The sequence below is a fragment of the Notamacropus eugenii genome, chromosome 5, assembly GCF_028372415.1.
Source record: "Notamacropus eugenii isolate mMacEug1 chromosome 5, mMacEug1.pri_v2, whole genome shotgun sequence".
NCBI lineage: Eukaryota > Metazoa > Chordata > Mammalia > Diprotodontia > Macropodidae > Notamacropus > Notamacropus eugenii.
Window position 1 is genome coordinate 192,916,206 of NC_092876.1, and position 18,392 is coordinate 192,934,597.

Consider the following 18,392-nt stretch of genomic DNA (forward strand, 5'->3'; position numbering starts at 1 on the left):
AAACAAATGTATTCTAGTCATCCTTGAAACACAGAGTTGGAGTCCAGAGTGCCCCTCTCATCTCAGCCCTTAGTGAACCTTAGGTCATTTTTATCTCTGTGAACTAGCTTCCCCTCTCGTTAAAAAGAGGGGGGGTTGAAACCACATGGAAACCTTGTCTCTCAAGTCTTTGTGAGAATGATGTAATTAAAAACCCCTACTGTAGCACTGGGCTTTAACAAAATTACTTTTCCCACTTAAACCAATCACAAAGACGTTTGTGTTAAAGTGAATTGAACCCTATTTTGCTGCATTTCACATGAGTGATAGTTTAAAACTGTTTATTTTATTCGTTTAAAAAAAAATGTACCCATGGGCCCAAAGACTTCTGATATCTTTAGCTGCATATTATAGTTCAGGCATGTTTTACTTCTTTAGGATTGACTTACTTCAACTCTAGTTCCTGCATCTTGAATGCAAATATGGTCACTAGGAAATCTTATTTAGATAATCCAGTGTCATTTCCTGGACCATTCATTCCCTTTGTTTCACTGATGCTTTCCCTTACCTGTTTCTGAGTTTTTATCAGTAATGATGGATATTTAAATCAACCTTCTACCTTTAAATGGTCAAATTCACTGTCCAATTGTTATTTAACTGAGAACTTTCTTTTATAATTAAAACTCTTCCTCCATCCCTAGACCCAACTCAATTTCACATTAAAGTCTGCATCAGAAATGTATCTTATTTCTTTCAAATATTCCATGGAAGGTATTTCATTCATATTTCCCAATAAAGCTCCTCTTTTCTGGACTATACCAATATAATTCTCTTTTGCCCTAATATCATATGACCTAGTTCCTGACTGCTGAGGGTGTCTCCTCGTATACTTTCTAAATTTCAGGGATTCATAAAGTAACAAAATGTCTTTCTAACTGTTGTACGTTTTTTCCTCATAACTCTATTTCTGCTGAAAACAGCCTCAATGTTTCTCATAGGATACTATACATAAGTTATTTTAAGAATGCCCGTCTCAGATTTATGATTTCTAGATAGTCATCTTTCAGCTTCTCTTCCTGCTTCCTGGCAGCATCGTATGTGCACCACCCCATTCTGAATGTGAAATAATGACTTGTGCCATTCAGTAGTTCCTGAGTCATTTATGCAATGCTGTTTGTTTTTTTAATCGACACCTTGTTTAGTTTCTTGGGTTTTAATTAACTTGAACATGCTTTAGCAATAGTTCTAAATTTTCCCTTTTTTTTCCTTCTTAGTTCATAGGATCATAGATCTGGAATTGAAAGGCACTAACTGGCCTCTAAGATCCAACTCCCTCATTTTACAAATGAAGAAACTGAGGCTGAGACAGATGAGGTAACTTACTCCAGTGTCATATTGATAGTGTCAGAAGCAGGATCTGAACCCAGGGCTTCTGATTCCTAAATTAGTACTTCTTCCACAGCACTGTGATTGTCTTCCTAAGCAAGGTTTAGAACTTGACCATGGTTACACAGTAAGAGGGTGGAATGAGTACTATACTAGCAGACAGGAGACCTGAGTTCAAGGTCCAGTTCTGCCAATAACTGTATGACCTTAAGCAAGTCATCTGATATCTATGGACCTCACTTCTCTCATTCATCAAATGGGGGAGGTTGGACTAGATGTTCTCTAAGGTTCTTGTGGTTCTGATATACCATAAAACCTGAATATGGAGTGAATCTATGACTGGAACCCTAGTCTGACTGTCCAAGAAGAGAGAAGTATGCTAGTTTTGAGACAGGCTTCTTTACTGAAATGGTAAGAACACCTCAAAAACATGGATTTAAAATTTAAGAAGCCCAAAATGATCATCCTAAAAAATTTGCCCCCCCCCCCCAACATTTCAAGACTATTTGTATACTAAAAGATTCACATTCTGTCTCAGTAGCAGAACAGTATCAAATGGTTTTTGGTTTTGGGAGATCAAGATTATTCTCTGTTTATACAAAATACCTTAAGGGATAGTTTTCTTCAGGTCAAGAACCCATTTAAAATATATTTGTTTGCTTTTAAATTTGTTTGTTTTTTTTTTAATCTTAGTACCAGACTAAGCTTGGAGTGGGAAGAAATGTCTTCTTTTTGTTTGAAAAGCTTGCTAATGGACTTCAGGCTCTGTCCCATATTACATCCCCACAAGATGCCACAGGAACACCATGGTGGAAGAGGGTTGGACCCAGGCCCTGGCTTTTCAGACCCAACCTGCAGGTGAGGAGTTTGTAGCACTAGGCTAGAGGGACCTCAGCAAATGCTGAATCAGACTTCTCTTACTCTGCTCTCAAGGGCTCTATTGAGTGAGCAGATCCTCCTTCATGTCTGCCTGTACCAGCTGGGGGTGGGGGAGAAAAAGGGGATCAACCAGTTGACCATGCATTCATTCGAAGATAACTGATCTAAGACGGCAAGGCTAGCCATGTAGTTACATTTACCAAATTTTACCAAAGCAAAAGAGTAAGTTACATTTGGTGAAAAGTACTTAAGTGAAAGAAAATTTCAGGGTCTTGCTGGTAAAAGACAAGAACAGGAACCCAGAACATTTGATATTTAAATTGGTCTGAAGCAAAGCTTAGAAAATTGTCCCTTCATTGTCCCGAGTCCCTCACCTCACAGTGATGATTAGAAAAGAGGGGGGAAATGACTTAGATTAGTACAAAATTTAGTTTGCAGATCTGAACTAGGTTTAAATGAGAGGCAAACTAAGTAAAACTGAGAAATGAGAGAAAATTTTCATCCACCAAAACTATTTTTCTTGTTTGTTATACTACCAATCTCCCTTCCTGCAAAAAAAAGAAAAAAAAACAACCCTGAAATAAAAATCACTGTTCATATTATTGAAAATAATCAAAACATCATTTTATGAAGTGTCTTAATTAAGCCATACTCTTTAAAGAAATTTCTAAAATTAAAACTTTCATTTACAAACTGAATTAGATAGTTCCCCCTACCCTTTCCCTAATGGGATATCCCCATGAGAGAGTAAAGGAAAACCAAAAATCAAACGTCCCAAAAGTTGGAGAAGAGGCCAATTTTGATTTCGTACAAACAGTACAAAGTACATCATTCATCTGTCTACCGGGCAACATGAAAGGAAGGCCTTGCTGCTTCACTGTTGTTGGATAGGATGATTTGTGAAAAAGATATTTAAAGCAAGGGAAAAATCATCTTGTTTAATAACCAAGCACTGCTCTCCTTCCTTATTCTTTATTTTAAAACTACTACATCATTAACAGGCAAACTAAAGATTCTTAGGTACTAGGATGAGTAAACCACTGACCCTGCCTAAAGTAGAACTCAAGCCTAGAGGCCCAATTGCTTTTCCTTCTCTTCTTTTTGTATTCCTACTGCCCAAACACAGAGCTCTCATGGGACTCCTGTCATAGGGTACATGCATTATCCTAGTACAATGTAAGCTCCTTGGGGACAGGAACTACAGCTCCCATTTTTCAGAACTGCTGAATTGAAACTTCCCCATCCAGACCCTGACAGCAAGACTTTACTGTTGCCTTACTTTAATTTCCTTCTACTTTTGCTCCTTCCTGTCCCATCCCTCAATCCCTAGTCAATAGCTACATTTCAATATGACAACTAATTTGATAAATTTATTGTTTAGATGTGTTAATGGGAGTAGAGCATGAGATCTTTTGACCGACCTACCTTCTGAACTTCCTATTCAAGGCAGAATTTACTAAGGAGTTCTTAGAGAACTTTCAGTTGCTTTGGGAGACCCTGCTCTGAGCACCTACAGTTGACTCACACTTAAGACAGGGTGCTTGCTTCTAATTCAGGCAGCCTTGGGCCTTTAAGAAGGACTAGCCCCCAACATGTTCATTCTTGTGCAGCTTCAAAGAGTTCACTCCCAAGGGAACTTTAACTCTCAAGGGCTTTAATTACACCTGTTCTCTCCACAAGAGACTAGATAACAGCTCCCCCAATCTAAAAGCCATGTGTAGTAGCCTGAGAGAACCCAAATGATGCCTGATGTCTCTTAGCTGCAGTTTTGCACAGATACTTCCAACTAGAGGAGAGGGCACTGGAAAGCCTATGGTTACCACAGATGTGTCCTTCCTCTCTCCACTGCCCTCCCTTTAGATACAAATAGACTCCAGTTACTTGTTTTTCTCCTTAGAAAGTATCTGGGTAAACATGAATATCAGAGGTGCCAGCAGGGGCCCTCAGCAGGTCTGAGTAGAGACAGCAGGGAAGCCATACCACCATAATGCAGCTCTTAGCAATTATATAGATTTTTAAACATTGTGTATGGTCATGGTCTCAGAAATTCCCCCTTCCCCATACTCTGTTTTCCCCTGCCCAAGGACAATCACACTAAGGGAAGCAGGTGTGTGAGAGTTGGGCTTTACACAAAGAAGATTAAAAAAGAATAATTCTAAGGCTAAGCCTGGGAGGCTACAACGTGAGCATAAAGCCACCACCTCTAGCAGACTGGAGTACTTCCCCATTTATCTCGTTTGCAGATGGACCACACAGAAAATCTGGGAGCAATTAGGAGAGAGGAAAAACAAACTCATTGGGAGGTGGGGTTGGGGGTGGAATCCTTACATCATCTTCATGCAAGCTATTGGAGCTGGGGATCTGTATGGATGAAGACAGATAAAAAAGCTTGCAGCATAAACTTAGGAAAACAAAGTCTATGAAAACAATGAGCACACACCAAAAAGAAAGCATGAGCTACAATGTTAAGTTTTTATGATAACTAGACAAGATGTAAACATGAATGAAGAAGGGGAGCAAAGTCTAGCCCGATGAACATATAACATAGGCTCTAACTTCCTCCTGATACAGTCAAACAGATTTCAATGTCTTAAAATTTTAAAAAAGCAATTATCATTGGTAAAAATTTGCTTCTTCAAAACAAGCCCTGCTAATAGCAGCCATATAATGCTAATATTATCATAAAAAAAGTTCTGAATAAATATGGAAATCCTTTCAAATTTCCCAAAATAACATCCTTGAAAAGAAATGAAATACTTCCCTTTCTGTTGTGTCTTGACAAATCATTTTGGGCTCTTTCCTTCTTTTCAAAAACTGCTTTTTCTCTCACTCTACCCCTAATAAACAAGAGGGGTAATGGTAAAAATTTAAATAGCCACTAATGAAAAGGATTGTCTAAAAGTCTCCAGGGCTTTTCAACATTTGTAGTTACAAAGACAGAACTCGGTCTCTGATAGCTAATGTTCTGCTGTGGACCATTTAACGAATGATCAACTGATAATTTACTATTCATCTTATCACGTGTGGCTATAATACAGAACATGTCTGTCCTTCCATTTATGAATTTTTGAGTTATGAACTCTTCTCTATAATAAACTAGGTACTATATTGCCTTGATATGTGAAGAAATTTTTCATTATAATGATAAAATCTTTACTTTGGAAAGTGGTTCAGCATCCTGAAATTTCTCACTTTACATCTCAATGAATACGCAACCAAGTGCATTGTAGGTTTCCATCTTATCACCCAATGACACAATCATATAGTTCTCAGATGTTTTATATATAAAGCTATTGAACAATTCCAGAATGACCATTCAACCAAACACTAATACCTATATCTCTTCATTGGGTCTTTTTTCTGAGTGGAAAGGGCAGTTTATTATAAATACAGTTTATTAACAATTCTTTATTAATAACTTCTTTTGATCTTACAAAATGGCTCCTTAAAACTCAACTTACTGTGTCACTTTTGTGGTAATAAATCAAGAAACAGTGGAACTTTTTCTTTGGGCACTGTACATCAATCAGAAGAAATTACATAAGAATTAGTCATGTCAAGCTCCTTGAGGGTAGAAACTACTTTGGTTTTTGTCTTTGTATACTCAGAGCTTAGTAGAGTACGCAGCAATAGTAGGTGTTTAATAAAATGCTTCTTCAGTTGTTAAAGAACTCTTTTCACTGAGGGCTGTGCAAAATTCCTTTATTTCCAAAAAGACATCCCAAACTGAAAGAATGTTGATCTTGTCTATTAGGATGCAAACTTTTCCCAGTTTGCATGGGACTCATTTGCATGACCTACTGTCAGAGATGTCTGGCCTGCTGGTGTACAGAAGGCAAAGGAGGTGAGAAGGTGTAATCATTTAAACATATACAGAGAGAGAGAGAGTAGCTCTAGCTCATGTGACAGGCATGCTGCCAACCAGGAAAAAAGAATGGATAAGCTCATCAGGCCCACTCCAAGTGGTATGGTAACAAGGGATGTGCAAGGCCCCTGAAGATCAGCAAGCTGAGGAATCCACATTGGCAACCCTGTACATTAGCAAGAAACCAAACAATGCATAAATTCTGAGCAGAGGATGACTGGGCCAGATACCAAAACAGACTGAGTTTTCTTCTGCTTTCCAATCCTCTTTGGTAATGTTGCTGAGCCTGATCTCATCTACTCTAAGTCAGAATGACTGCTTTTTCCCATTTTCCACACTGGACTCAGTTTGGTGATGACAGGCCACAATACAGAATCCAGTAAGTGGAGAAAGGGGACAGGCTTGGTGGTTAGGAAAGCCTGTGTTCCACACTGCCATACAAGGACAGAGCCTAAAGTCTCTGATTTGTTTACTTCCTGAGGTAAAAATGCTTTTTTTTGGGGGGGGGGGCAGAAGGGAGGGGAAAAGCATGAGTAAATCATGACTATTTTCAAAACTGGGAAGGTAAAGAGAGATCTGGGCAAAACGATAGGGAGAACTGATACTTTTTTTTTTTAATTAGGATGGAATTGCCCCACCTCTTTCCATTACTATCACGAAGCATAGTTTTTCCCAGCTCTTTGGACTTAGTTTCCAACTCCTGAACCTGCTCCAGCAAAGTTTTATGGTAGGCATGCTTGGCCCTGTATCATAAGGGAAAGACAAAAAGAGAAGACAACACATGAGGTTTACACAGCCACAAAAAGACCCCATATTCCCCTCTCTGAACAAAGATGTTCATCCATGGCCACAGGAAGGCTTGGGATATAATGAGGCATTCAAAGCCTCCATGCAATATATAGGAAAGCCTTACCAGGATGCTGGTGATCAGGGCTAGCTTCTGGTCTATGAAGAAAAGAATTATTCACCTACCTCATAGAAATCTTATGAAAACCCTAATGATCTGGGGTTGAATTGTGGAGCCCCAACAGGCAAACCATGGGACTGGCCCAGCCCTCTGCCATTCCAAGGAGAGACCTGATGATTCACTGAATATTCAGTGAGTCAAGCAAGACATGTTTCCAATCTGTTCTGAAAGACTTTTTCATTAAAGAGGACTGAAAATCTGATGCAAGGAGCTGATCATCTTGGTTCTTACAAACCTTATACAAATGGTCACACTTGTGGATACTGCTTCATTCCCTGAGTCTGAGACTGTGAAAGAAACGTGTGTGTGTGTCTGTGCGCGCGCGTGTTGGGGTCCATGCCAGGCATTTCTCTCCTGCTCCTTTCCACAGGCAGCTATTACATAAATTGTAACATGGTAGAGAGGTTAATCCTGGCAGAGCTCACCCCCTTGGAGTGAAGACTCTGACCCCAAACCTGGAAGGTAATGAAAGTATCATGACACACCCATGCTTCATCTTTCTCTGGCTAATCACTTTCCATTAGATTCTATGATTTTCATCTCCTGTGAAATGAGTTGGATATTAATAATGCTCATAAAAATAAAGTTTACAAACTAAAAGATAAATACGTACCTAAGAATTTCTCCTATTCCCCACAATCCATTTTATTCCACAATAACATATTGTGTCTGAATTCCAGACATTTTCTGAGCTGTTCTCTCAAGAAAAAGGCTTACCTCTTCTCCTCGAAGTTATCAGAACACCATAGTTTTTACCTATAATGACCTCTACATACTTAAAAAAAATCACTAAAACCTTTGTCATTATTTTCATGTAACTTGTTGACCACAGGATCGCTTCAAAGTAGAGAGACAAATCACTCTGGGCCTAGAAAGTTACCACTTGGTCAAAGAAAATGGAAGAGAAGGCATTCTGGGAAGATCTGGGCAAAGTAAAGCTGTAAGATGGCAGAGAATTGAGGTATTATCAACATGGGCTAGAATTCCCATTTATTAAAAAAACACAACCTTTATTATTAAACAAACCAGCCCTGTGGATCTGCTGTACCACAAAAGAGATTTATCTAAGGTAGGGAGAGAAGACTTAGCATATCTGGTCAAGAAATGAAAGAAGACAGGTAAGCAGTGGTAAAACCCTTAGATTCCAACACAAGTGAACAGAAGGCTTTCAGCCTCTAAAGCTGGCATTTGTAGAGCTTTTAGGTGATAATAAAATATTCAGAAATTTAATTAACATCTTGAAAATTTAAAAAAACTTATCTTCTTAACTTAAACATCAATTACTGCATTTATATATACATATAAAATTCTCTACATATACATGCATGCATATTTAAAAACTAACCTCTTATTATGTAATTTTAATAAGACATAATTTAGCTGTACAGACATTATTTTTTTATGTAACAATGTGTCCAAGAACTTTCAAATTATGACTGCATATGCATACATACCTATATTTAACTGGCATGAATTCTACTAAGATAAAACACAAACTCCTCACAGTCTATATCAATTTGTAGCTGATGAGTATTCCACATGCACTGTATATGCACAGTTTATCCTTCTCTCCCCAGAGTAACATATCAATAAAAAGCTTATCACATAATATTTAAATAAAGGAAATACCCTCATATCCATGAGACTATGATTACAGATAAATTCTGTGGTGTAAAGACAAAACCATGGCAATTTTATGGAAGCTAAATAGTATGTTTGTGATAGTAAGATATCCAAAACTCCATTGAGCAACATTACCACTTACTATAGCTAAAGGTCACTGGTTGCTTTGAGCATTTACTTTTCATTATGCCCATCTCCGATAGACTATCTGTAAGTCAGGCTAGTTTCATTTAAGGCTAAGCACGGGTACTACTTCCCCAACTTATGAACACCTGACTCACATTATCTCACATATTCAAATACCTGGCTGGCCTGTGCTATTTCTGGCAGGTTCCTCCCAGAGACAGAACTGGTTCTTCTGACCACATGTTAGATGGTGGGAGCTGAAGCACTGGCAAGATGTGGGAATAGAAAACATGTCTTTGGTGCCACCATCTTTCCTTTGGGGAGGGGGGTTTGAAGGAACTATGGCCTAGGTCTTGAGAGCTGTTCAAGGGTGAAAGCCTGAATGATAGGATTATTCTGGGTAATGGGGCCTTCCTATCACTCTAGCCCCTCTATCACTATACATTCGTTACTGTATCAGGTAAATCTGGATTTTTCTAAGAAGAGGGAGTGCTACATTGTCTAACTCTGGTCTCAATTCCTAAATTATGCATATTCACCTCCACCCCCTCCTTCAGCTTCTCAATGGGTCTTGAATATGTTTCTGGAACCTCTGTGTACTGGGCCTATGTTCCCTAGCTCAGCATACATTGTGGAATGCATTTCTCCCTGTAGAAATGATGTTATAAATAGTGTTTAGGTACTCAGACATGCTCATAAAAGCCCATTTATAGCCTACAAGGTATCTGGAATACTACAAATCTATAAAGGTATCTTTCTCCTTTAGTTTTCTTAGTAACTGTAGATGAACATTACTCCTAAGGCAGAATGTGCTCAGAATTCCACAATGACTTAGAGAAGAAATTTTAGAACACACCAGCGTTAGTGGCAGGGAACTCATGACTCATATTGTGCCTAGTATGGAGTGGTATTGATCATGATGATATATTATTCATAATAACTATGTTTATTTGTACAGCTCTCATTTGTTTGCATATTTTTATGGTCTCTTCTTTGATCATTGTAGAACCCTGTAAGATAGGTAGACAAGTTTAATTAGGCTCATTTGATGCATGAGTCAACTGTAAGTGATGTGCTCAATGTAACATACCTAATAAGTATGAAAACCAAGATGAAATCAAACCCAGGTCTCCTGATTTAAAGTCCTGTTCAAGTCTCAGTCCCCAACCCCACTTAAAAAAAAAGTCCTAAAATTAAACAAGTAACTCCAAAATCTTTGTTTGGTAATATTTACTTGTGGATTGGCTAAGTCCTTAACACTAAGAGGTCCAAAGACATTTTACAAATTAATCACTGGCATCTCACTGAGGCATGAATGTGAATCAGGATTTGGGTGTTTCTGAGACACGTTTTAAACGAAGTAAATTTGCTAGGGCTATTTTGATCAGCCCTCATCTACATTAAGATCTGTTTGTTGTTTGTAGTGGGTTGGGTCCTGGTGCAAATCTCTGTGTTTGTCTTAGGTATTAGAATCATCTCTGACTAGTGGGTACGTTTTAAGTTTTCAACTGTGTTAAAAATTTGAATATTAGAAATCTTGTATTTTCCATGGCTTTTCCATTATCTTAGTTTCTTTTCTTGTCTTAACACAGGTAACTGTTTCCTCTCCCTGAGATGTATAGGAGTTGAGAGTTAGCAGATCAAAAGAAAATGTTAAATCTTCTGAGTGCTCTCACATGGACAAAGATACTAGTTAAAAGGAAATGAGCTTAATTACATGGTTCAGAAGTTACCTGCCATTTATATGTTTAAACTATTTGCAGCTTTATGTTCTAAGTTAAGTATCTATAGGGGATTACAGCAAGGAAAAGAATGGTTGGATATAATACAAATTTAGGAAATGATAACTAAGTTCCTGAGAGAAATAAATTAAAATAAAAAGAAATCCTCTCAAATGGGTTCACTGTCTTTAAAGTTTTAACAGATGATTTTAAGACAAATAATGAATTTTCCATTGCTGAGAGGCAGGCTGGGAGATTATACATAAAAGTCATCACAGGCAAATAACTTGGAAGAATGTAAACTGAAGAATGTTAAATTTTTCTCAGGCAAGTTAAGATTTTTACTTCTATAACCAAATATCTTTCTGACTAGTCAGGGATCATATTTATCTGACAGAGCACTTTAAATCAAAGGTAATAATAACAGCTAGCATTGTATATAGCCCTTCATGGTTTGCAAAGCACTTTACAAATATTTTACTTTATTCTCACAACCCTGGAAGGAAGATGGTATTGTTATCCGCATTTTACTGGTGAATCTATTAGGGAAACTGAGAAACTGAGACAGACATTGGTTAAGTGGTCACACGACTAGTAAGTTGTCTGAGGCGGGATTTGAATTTTTTTTGACTCTAAGTCAAGGACTCTAGCCAACTACCCTTAGAAGTTAGGGTAGTCATATGTAAGGGGAGATAGAATGGATAGAAAACCAGCAGAAACCCAGGAGACTGGGATAGCAGATCTCTTCAAAGACTCTTGGCAATAGCTGAGAAAACCTAATCTTTGGGATGGGAAAGAATTTTTCAGCTTTCTCAGTATGACGAGACATTACCAATGAATGATATTTCTCTGTTCTTGGTTCAATCCAGGAAGCAAAGAAAAACCCTTCCAATAAAATCTCACAATACTGCTCTAATGGCTCATTATGTAGTTTATCACAAAACTTAACACTAAATTCTGCATTGTTACTTGATTTACATCAACTGTTCATTTATAATTATTTCCCCTAAATAATGAAGTTCAAAAATTGGGAACATGGAGGGCTTTCAGTCATCAGGGTGACTGTCTATTCAAAACAATATGGTAAGCAAGAAGGAAAAATACTGCATGGTTTCCAAAACTGAAATTTAGGAATCGAGACTAGAGTTAAACAATGTGGCACTAACTGAGCCAAATATTTAATAATAAGCTTCCTCTTCTCAGAAAAGGCGGGAAGACATTCCAGATTTACTTGACTCAATAGCAAATGTTTCAAGCTCAGGGCTGAAAGGAACATGGTATGAGATAAGTGGTGTGTATGATGATGGCTGGATTATTTGAACAAAAGAAAATTACAGAACTCAAGTTTGCCAAAACAAGAGTCCATTCTGCTTTGGGACTAAAATGCCTATTCCCAAACTGAATGTCTACATCTCCAAGGGTTCTCCTAGTGCTACAATACTTGCAGAATCTTTCCCAAATCACCCTTCCCTTCACTGCTGGCAGCATTTTCTGCATTAGGTGATGTCCTGTGTGTGGTTCATATGTGGACACAGAGGCTTGTTGCTGAAAAACAGACAACTGTGCACAAATATTGCAGTGCAACAGGCACAAACAAAAGTGACCTCTCTTCGTTTTCCCCTAAAATGTCTTTTTTTCGAAGGTTCTTGGTCTCAGCTCAAGTTTTGTCTGTCCAAGCCCTTGGAAAGGAAATGTATTTTTACTTCTTCCATATGGTGAGGTTGTAAGCTGTGTCATTTGACTTATCCTGGTTAAAATATAAATGGTACTAACTTTTACGATGATACCAGTCAAAAAAAAAATCTAGTTTGAGGGAACAGAATTACATGTCTTAATAGTGATAAGGGCCTCCTGTTTAAAACCCACTGGGAAAAAAATCCAGAAAATCAGACAATGAGGTATAGAGTTTTGGTCTAGTGAACTTTCTCATTCCTGAACATTCTGTCTTTAAAATGGAGATTGGTGGGAGTGGGGGGTGGGGATGGAGAATGAAAGGGGAGGGGGAGATACTGTTGTTGAAATCCCATTAGGCAGAAACTGAGGTTTAGCAACAGAATTTTCAGAAGACTAATTTTACATGATTAAATCTTAATCAATTGAGACCACTTTACAACAAAACCAATGGCTCTCATTCATTACCAGGAAGAGGTAGTCATGCATGCAGGTAAGTCTGAGGGCACACTTGTCAGAAGGCAATTTGTACTTGATTCTCTTGTTGGATATAGAAAACCTGGTGGACAATGATTACATTGTGCTACTTGGGGGCCATTTCCCCAAAGAGCAAATGTGGGGCATAGCATTCCCTTCAACTCTCAGTTAGATGCATATTATGTCTTTTCTGGCTATCCCTAAAATCACAGAGAATTCTGAGAGCCAGTTAATGGAAAATATAGCTTTGGCACTTAAGATGGTGGTGGTGGGGAGTCATTAAATCACTGTATCCATAAAACTGGACATAGGCTAAGAGCCCAAGAAGATAAGAACTATTGAATTTACCTCAACAGCTAAAAAACTTAGTGAATCGCTGACAATTTTATACAGCATATTTTGGGTTTTTATATATTTTTCATATTAGGTATCATCAGTTGTCAAGATAATGCCAAAATGAAAACTCCTTCAAAAGATATATCCTTAACTGTCAGGCAAGTACAATTCTCATTGAAGGTGAGAGGAAGGGAATGACAAAAATGAAACCTGATGTCTTTTCCTGGAAGCCTCAGATTAAAGCCATAATTCTCTACTTTTGGGATCCCCCCATTATGTTTTGTCCTAAATGTAGCCAGGTTAGGAAAACTATATCTTCAGGGAAACTGGCAAGTATTTGTGGGAAGGCTTGGGCACCCCTAAAATAAAAGCAAAAATTGTTCTCTTAAACCAATGAACTCCTTCGCTTATACAATAAGATATAATTTACAATGTTTTACAATTTATTTCATTGTTTCATAATATGTAACTATTTCAGAAACTGTACAAATCAAATTTTTAAAAAAATGGGATAATTTCCCTCAACCTCCCATATCATTATCTTGGAAATGCTTTGTCTTTATTTCTAATTAATCATAAGGTGTGAGGGGCTCCAAACACTTTCATTGTGTATCTTTGCCTCCCCCTGACCCTTGGTCATGGGTTTGGTTATCTGTAAGTCAATACTTAAATGAATCTGGGGAATTGCTATTTAAAGGAGTCCTGTCATGAATCCCTTTGATAAAGTGAAGAATCCTTTTAAAATTTGAGAACATATTATTTGCTTACTAGTGATAGAGGTACTTTTGTTTAAAGCCCATTAGGAAAACATCCAGAAAATTAGACAGTGAGGCTTTTGGTTTAGTGAACTTTGTAATCAATGCTCATTATTTCTCTAAAATGGCAGAAAGGTTTTGCTGCTGAAATCTCCACATTCAGGGTCAGTAAAGGGATTTTTAAGAGACTGATTTAAGATGACAGAATCTTACTTGACTGAGACCACTAAAAAAGAAAACAAAAACAAATGAACCAGTGCCATTCATTCACTACCAGGAACTAGGAGTCATCCAACCTATGCAGGCAAGTCTGAGAACACATCTAGGAGGAGATGGCTTTTATGTGATCCTCTGCTTGAGAATCTAGTAGACAATGATTGCATCATGCTACTCTTGGGCTAGAGAAGGAAATTTTGGAAATCATTGCCCTTTTTCCTTCCTCATTTCCATTTAATTTTAAGTGAGCTTGATAACCTATAATGCCTACAATAACTGAGCATCTAGTTTTGACTCCTTTAAAGCAGAAATAATATATAAGATTTGGGCTCCTGAGACCTAACTTATTGACTACCATTTTAAGAAAGAAAATAATTACATATGAGTGCTGGTAACCGCAAAATCAGCCAGGTAGAGAGTGAGGTAAAAAGAGGAAGGAACTTGAGGCCTGCAGATAATGAGAATGAAGAAAGGGTTCAAAAGGTATGAGGGAGTAAAGCCTGTATCTTTTGGATGCTGTTTCTTTTTTAGAATGGTGTTTGCATTACAACTTAACACTAGATTCTTATCGAGATATATGCAGGTAAGATAGCTCAACTGACTCGACAGAAAGTCTAACAAGAATTACCAGAGAATTTAATAATCTGATGAGATTATTAGCTTAATTTGAATAAAAATGCTGATACCAAGAGGGATTATGATCATCATTAATACATTTACATTGTTATTTCACTTTTTAACTTACGTTGTCCATGCTACATCTTTAAGTAAGCATGCCCCAGGCACCAGAAGCAAACCCAGCCAGAAGTATCCACAACTTAACACCATTCCTGCCTGGAAAGAAGAAGAAATGAATTCTTAGTGCCAGTACTTTTACCTGATCAGCCATAGCAGATTGTTTTCACAACTAGAAAGAATGGTGTAATATCCAATTCTACGGGAAGCAAAATATAGCCCCCAAGATCAATATATTCATGAGGGATTTTTACCAAAGCCCATATCCTATTATGTGACGTAGTTATGAGACCCACAAGCACATATTCGTAGTAATTAATTCATTAAAAATTTACTAATTACCTCTTTGCTTGGCATATGAAGATGAAAAAGACAACAATAAATAAGTTCCTGTTCCTCAAAGAACTTAAAATCTGGGATGGTAGTGATGCTGCTAGGTCACAAACATTAATAAAGTAAGGCTGACCACAGGCTTGGTAAAGTGGCAGCTGATCTGTGTGTGGGGTGACAGACTGGGAAAATAGGAGGGTCCACAGAACCAAAGGTTATGATATGAATGAAAAACAGATTCAAAACAAGTGAAGGAATGGGAGAAGTAGAAGGATAAGAAGCCATCATCAGATCAGCCAAATTTCTTGGTGCTCCTACAGGAGGAAAGGTTTTAAATGGTGTGGCTGCACCACTGGAACTCGGAAACAGAACAGAGATAGAGGTCATTGAGTATGTCACTGCTATGCAACTGTGAGGCACATGTGTTGGAAAAGTAATCCATAGAGATATTCAAACTTTCAAGAATGGTAGGTAGTAGATAGCCAGTTTGTGAAGTTTAAATTACTAAGGAAGGTGAGTGGACATCCTAGCAGTTTGTAGACAATGGTAATTAAGATGAGGACAGAGTGTTTTAACCCTGTGGTTCTCCAACTTTTTGATCTCAGGGCTCCCTCACATTCTTAAAAATTAAACAATTAAACAATTCTTAAAAAAGAAACAATTTGTTTATATGGGTTATAGCTACTAATATTTACCATATCAGAATTTAAAAAGAAAATATTTCTAAAATACTGACTTATTAATTCAGTAAAAGTAACAAAAATCAACATATTACATGTTAACATAGATTTTTAAAAATGAAAAAGAACTATATTTTTCAAAACCAAAAATTACTAGAAAGAGTACCAATGTTTTCCATATTTTAAAAAATCTTTTTAATATCTGGCTTAATAGAAGACATATGGATTCTCATATCTACTTTTACATTCCATCTACTGCAATATGCTATTTTGGTTGAAGTATACAAACAAATCTGGCCTCACATAGTCATATAGTTGGAAAGGGAAGGAGTATTTTAATAGGTAAATAACACCTTAGTATTATTATGAAAATAATTATGCTCCCACAGACTCCCTGAAAGGGTTTAATAGAGCTGTAGAGGTCCATGAACAATACTTTGGGAACCACCTATTTTTCCAAACTTACTTCCTAATTTTCCTTTACAAAAGTCTGATTAATCTACTTCTTATTCCCTCTGCAAACTTGGAAATCCTACATAATATTGCCTTGATCAACACAGCTCCACAATATCATCACTGATACATTATAAAAACATCCCACCTGATATCAATCTTTCAACTTATGCCAGTGATCCCATTCCCTTTGAGAGCATCTCCTCTCTCCCTAATTTTCAGCTTCTCTTATCTACTACTTATCTCCTTCCCTGCTGCCTACAAATATATCCAGATTTCTCCCATCCTTATAGACAAAAACAAAGTCCTTTTACTTGACTTCACCATCCCTTTGAGCTATTGCCCTATATCTCTCCTTTCATAGAAAAAAACTCCTTTAAAAAAACCAACAAGAAACGAAACCTGCCTCCATCTGCTGTCTTAATCTATTTGCCCAGACTTTTAACTTCTTGGACTTGGCTTTCACTCCCTTTCTCCCACCACTGTACTGAATGAAATCAATCTCCTGAAGGTTACTAATGAATCTCTTTGTTGCTAGAGCCAATGGCTTATTCTTTGGTCTTCATGTTTCTTTACATCTCTGTAGCATTTGACATTCATGATCATTTCCTCCTTCTAGAGAATCTTGTCTTCCTTGCATTTTTATAACTATTTTGTTGTGGTTCTGCCTTGTCTAACTGATCTTTCCCACTCTTAGCAGGATAATCATTAATATTCTGCCCCCATGCATAGGGTTCTGTCATAGGGCCTTTCTTCTTTCTCTACTCTATCTTTTAGTGGTCCTATCAGCTCCTCAAGTTTTAACTATGTAGATGACTCCCAAACCTATACATCCTATCCTCATCTCCAAAGCTCTCCTCCCAATTCTCCAAATGCTTGCTGGACAGCTCCACCTGAATGTTTCATAGACAACTGAAGCTCAGCAGTCCAAAACGAAACTCATCTTTCTTCTTAAACCCCTTTATCCTGCTAACTTTCCTGTTTCAGTTGAGTAATACCACCATTCTTTCAGCCATCCAGGTTGTTAGCAAAGATGCCTTTCTTAACTCTTTTCACTCAATCCCATTCTCTGCAAATTGTTAAAACTCATTGATTCTGCCTCAACTTCTCTTGAAATTGACCCCTTGTTTCCACTAACACCACACACATTCTACTTCAGGTCCTTACTCTTACCTGGACTACTGTAATGCCCTCCCAATTGGCCTCCCTGCCTCCCATCTGTGTCCCTTTCCTTTCCATCTTTCACATAGCTGCCAAGCTGACAACATTCTTCTCCTCTTCAAGAGGCTCAAGACTTCCTACCTTTAGAATAAAACATAAATAATATGTTTAGAATAAAACATGAATCCCCTCACATGGCATCTAAAACCCCTTATAATCTTGTTTCAGGTTACATTTCCAGGATAGCCACCAATTAGTCATCATAATGTACTCTACAGCCAAACTGTCTTAGATGTTGCTTCTTATTTGTATGTAATGTTAATTAGAGAGTTAAAGATCTTCCCCACACATTGATGCATCTGCCCTTTAAGGGGAAGCTTGATTAGGGGAGGCCCACACTTTTTGTTAACTTCTAATGAGGCACTGATTCTCAAGGGTTGTGATGCCCACTGATGCTCAAAAGTGTATAAATACTCTGAGGTAAGGTTTTACTTTGGGGCTTACTCATTGGAAGTGTTTGTTTAGCCAGAAGAGACTCTGGGCAACTGCTAAGGAGATCCCGTTTTGAAAAGCCAGATGTTGGTGCTTGTCTCTCTGGTAACTAAGTATGTATTACTTATGGTCAGACAGTCAGAAGCCCTGTCTGTTGATAGATATTTCTCTGAGTTCAGGGTGCTGATTTTCCCCCTGAACTAAGTGAATAATATTTGTGCTTGATTAAAGTAGATTGTTGACTCCCTCAAAAGTTGCTTTCCTTTTAGAAAAGTAGATCTAAGAACCTGTACAGCAGACCCTCCTGTGTGTGCCAGGGTCCTTACTGTTACAACATAACATTCTGCCTTAAGTTTCCATTCCCTTTGCACAAGTGGTCCCCCTACTTTGAATCTCTTTCTGCCTCATCTCTATTATTTGGAACTCCTGACTGTCTCACTTTTGAATTCGTATCCTCCGTGCTAATACAGGGGAGACACTTAAAGCCATACTGATCAATGTTTATGCCATCTACATTTCTAGCTCTTTATCTATGCTCAT

The 18,392-nt window shown here is 37.7% G+C and overlaps 1 protein-coding gene across 8 annotated transcripts in view; it reads right to left on the reverse strand.

The window, feature by feature from the left end:
- ATP8A2 (ATPase phospholipid transporting 8A2) overlaps positions 1-18,392 on the reverse strand; it is a 761,757-nt gene that overhangs the window by 34,434 nt on the left and 708,931 nt on the right. For 6 of the 8 annotated variants that reach the window (XM_072611751.1, XM_072611756.1, XM_072611754.1 and 3 more), the window contains 2 exons: positions 14,747-14,835; positions 6,748-6,852 (listed from right to left, as the gene is read on the reverse strand). In XM_072611751.1, coding sequence (XP_072467852.1) covers positions 6,748-6,852; positions 14,747-14,835 — 194 coding nt within the window. Of the gene's footprint in view, positions 1-5,929; positions 6,276-6,747; positions 6,853-14,746; positions 14,836-18,392 lie in introns of those variants that run through there. The other 2 variants (XM_072611755.1, XM_072611753.1) reach the window with 2 other exon arrangements.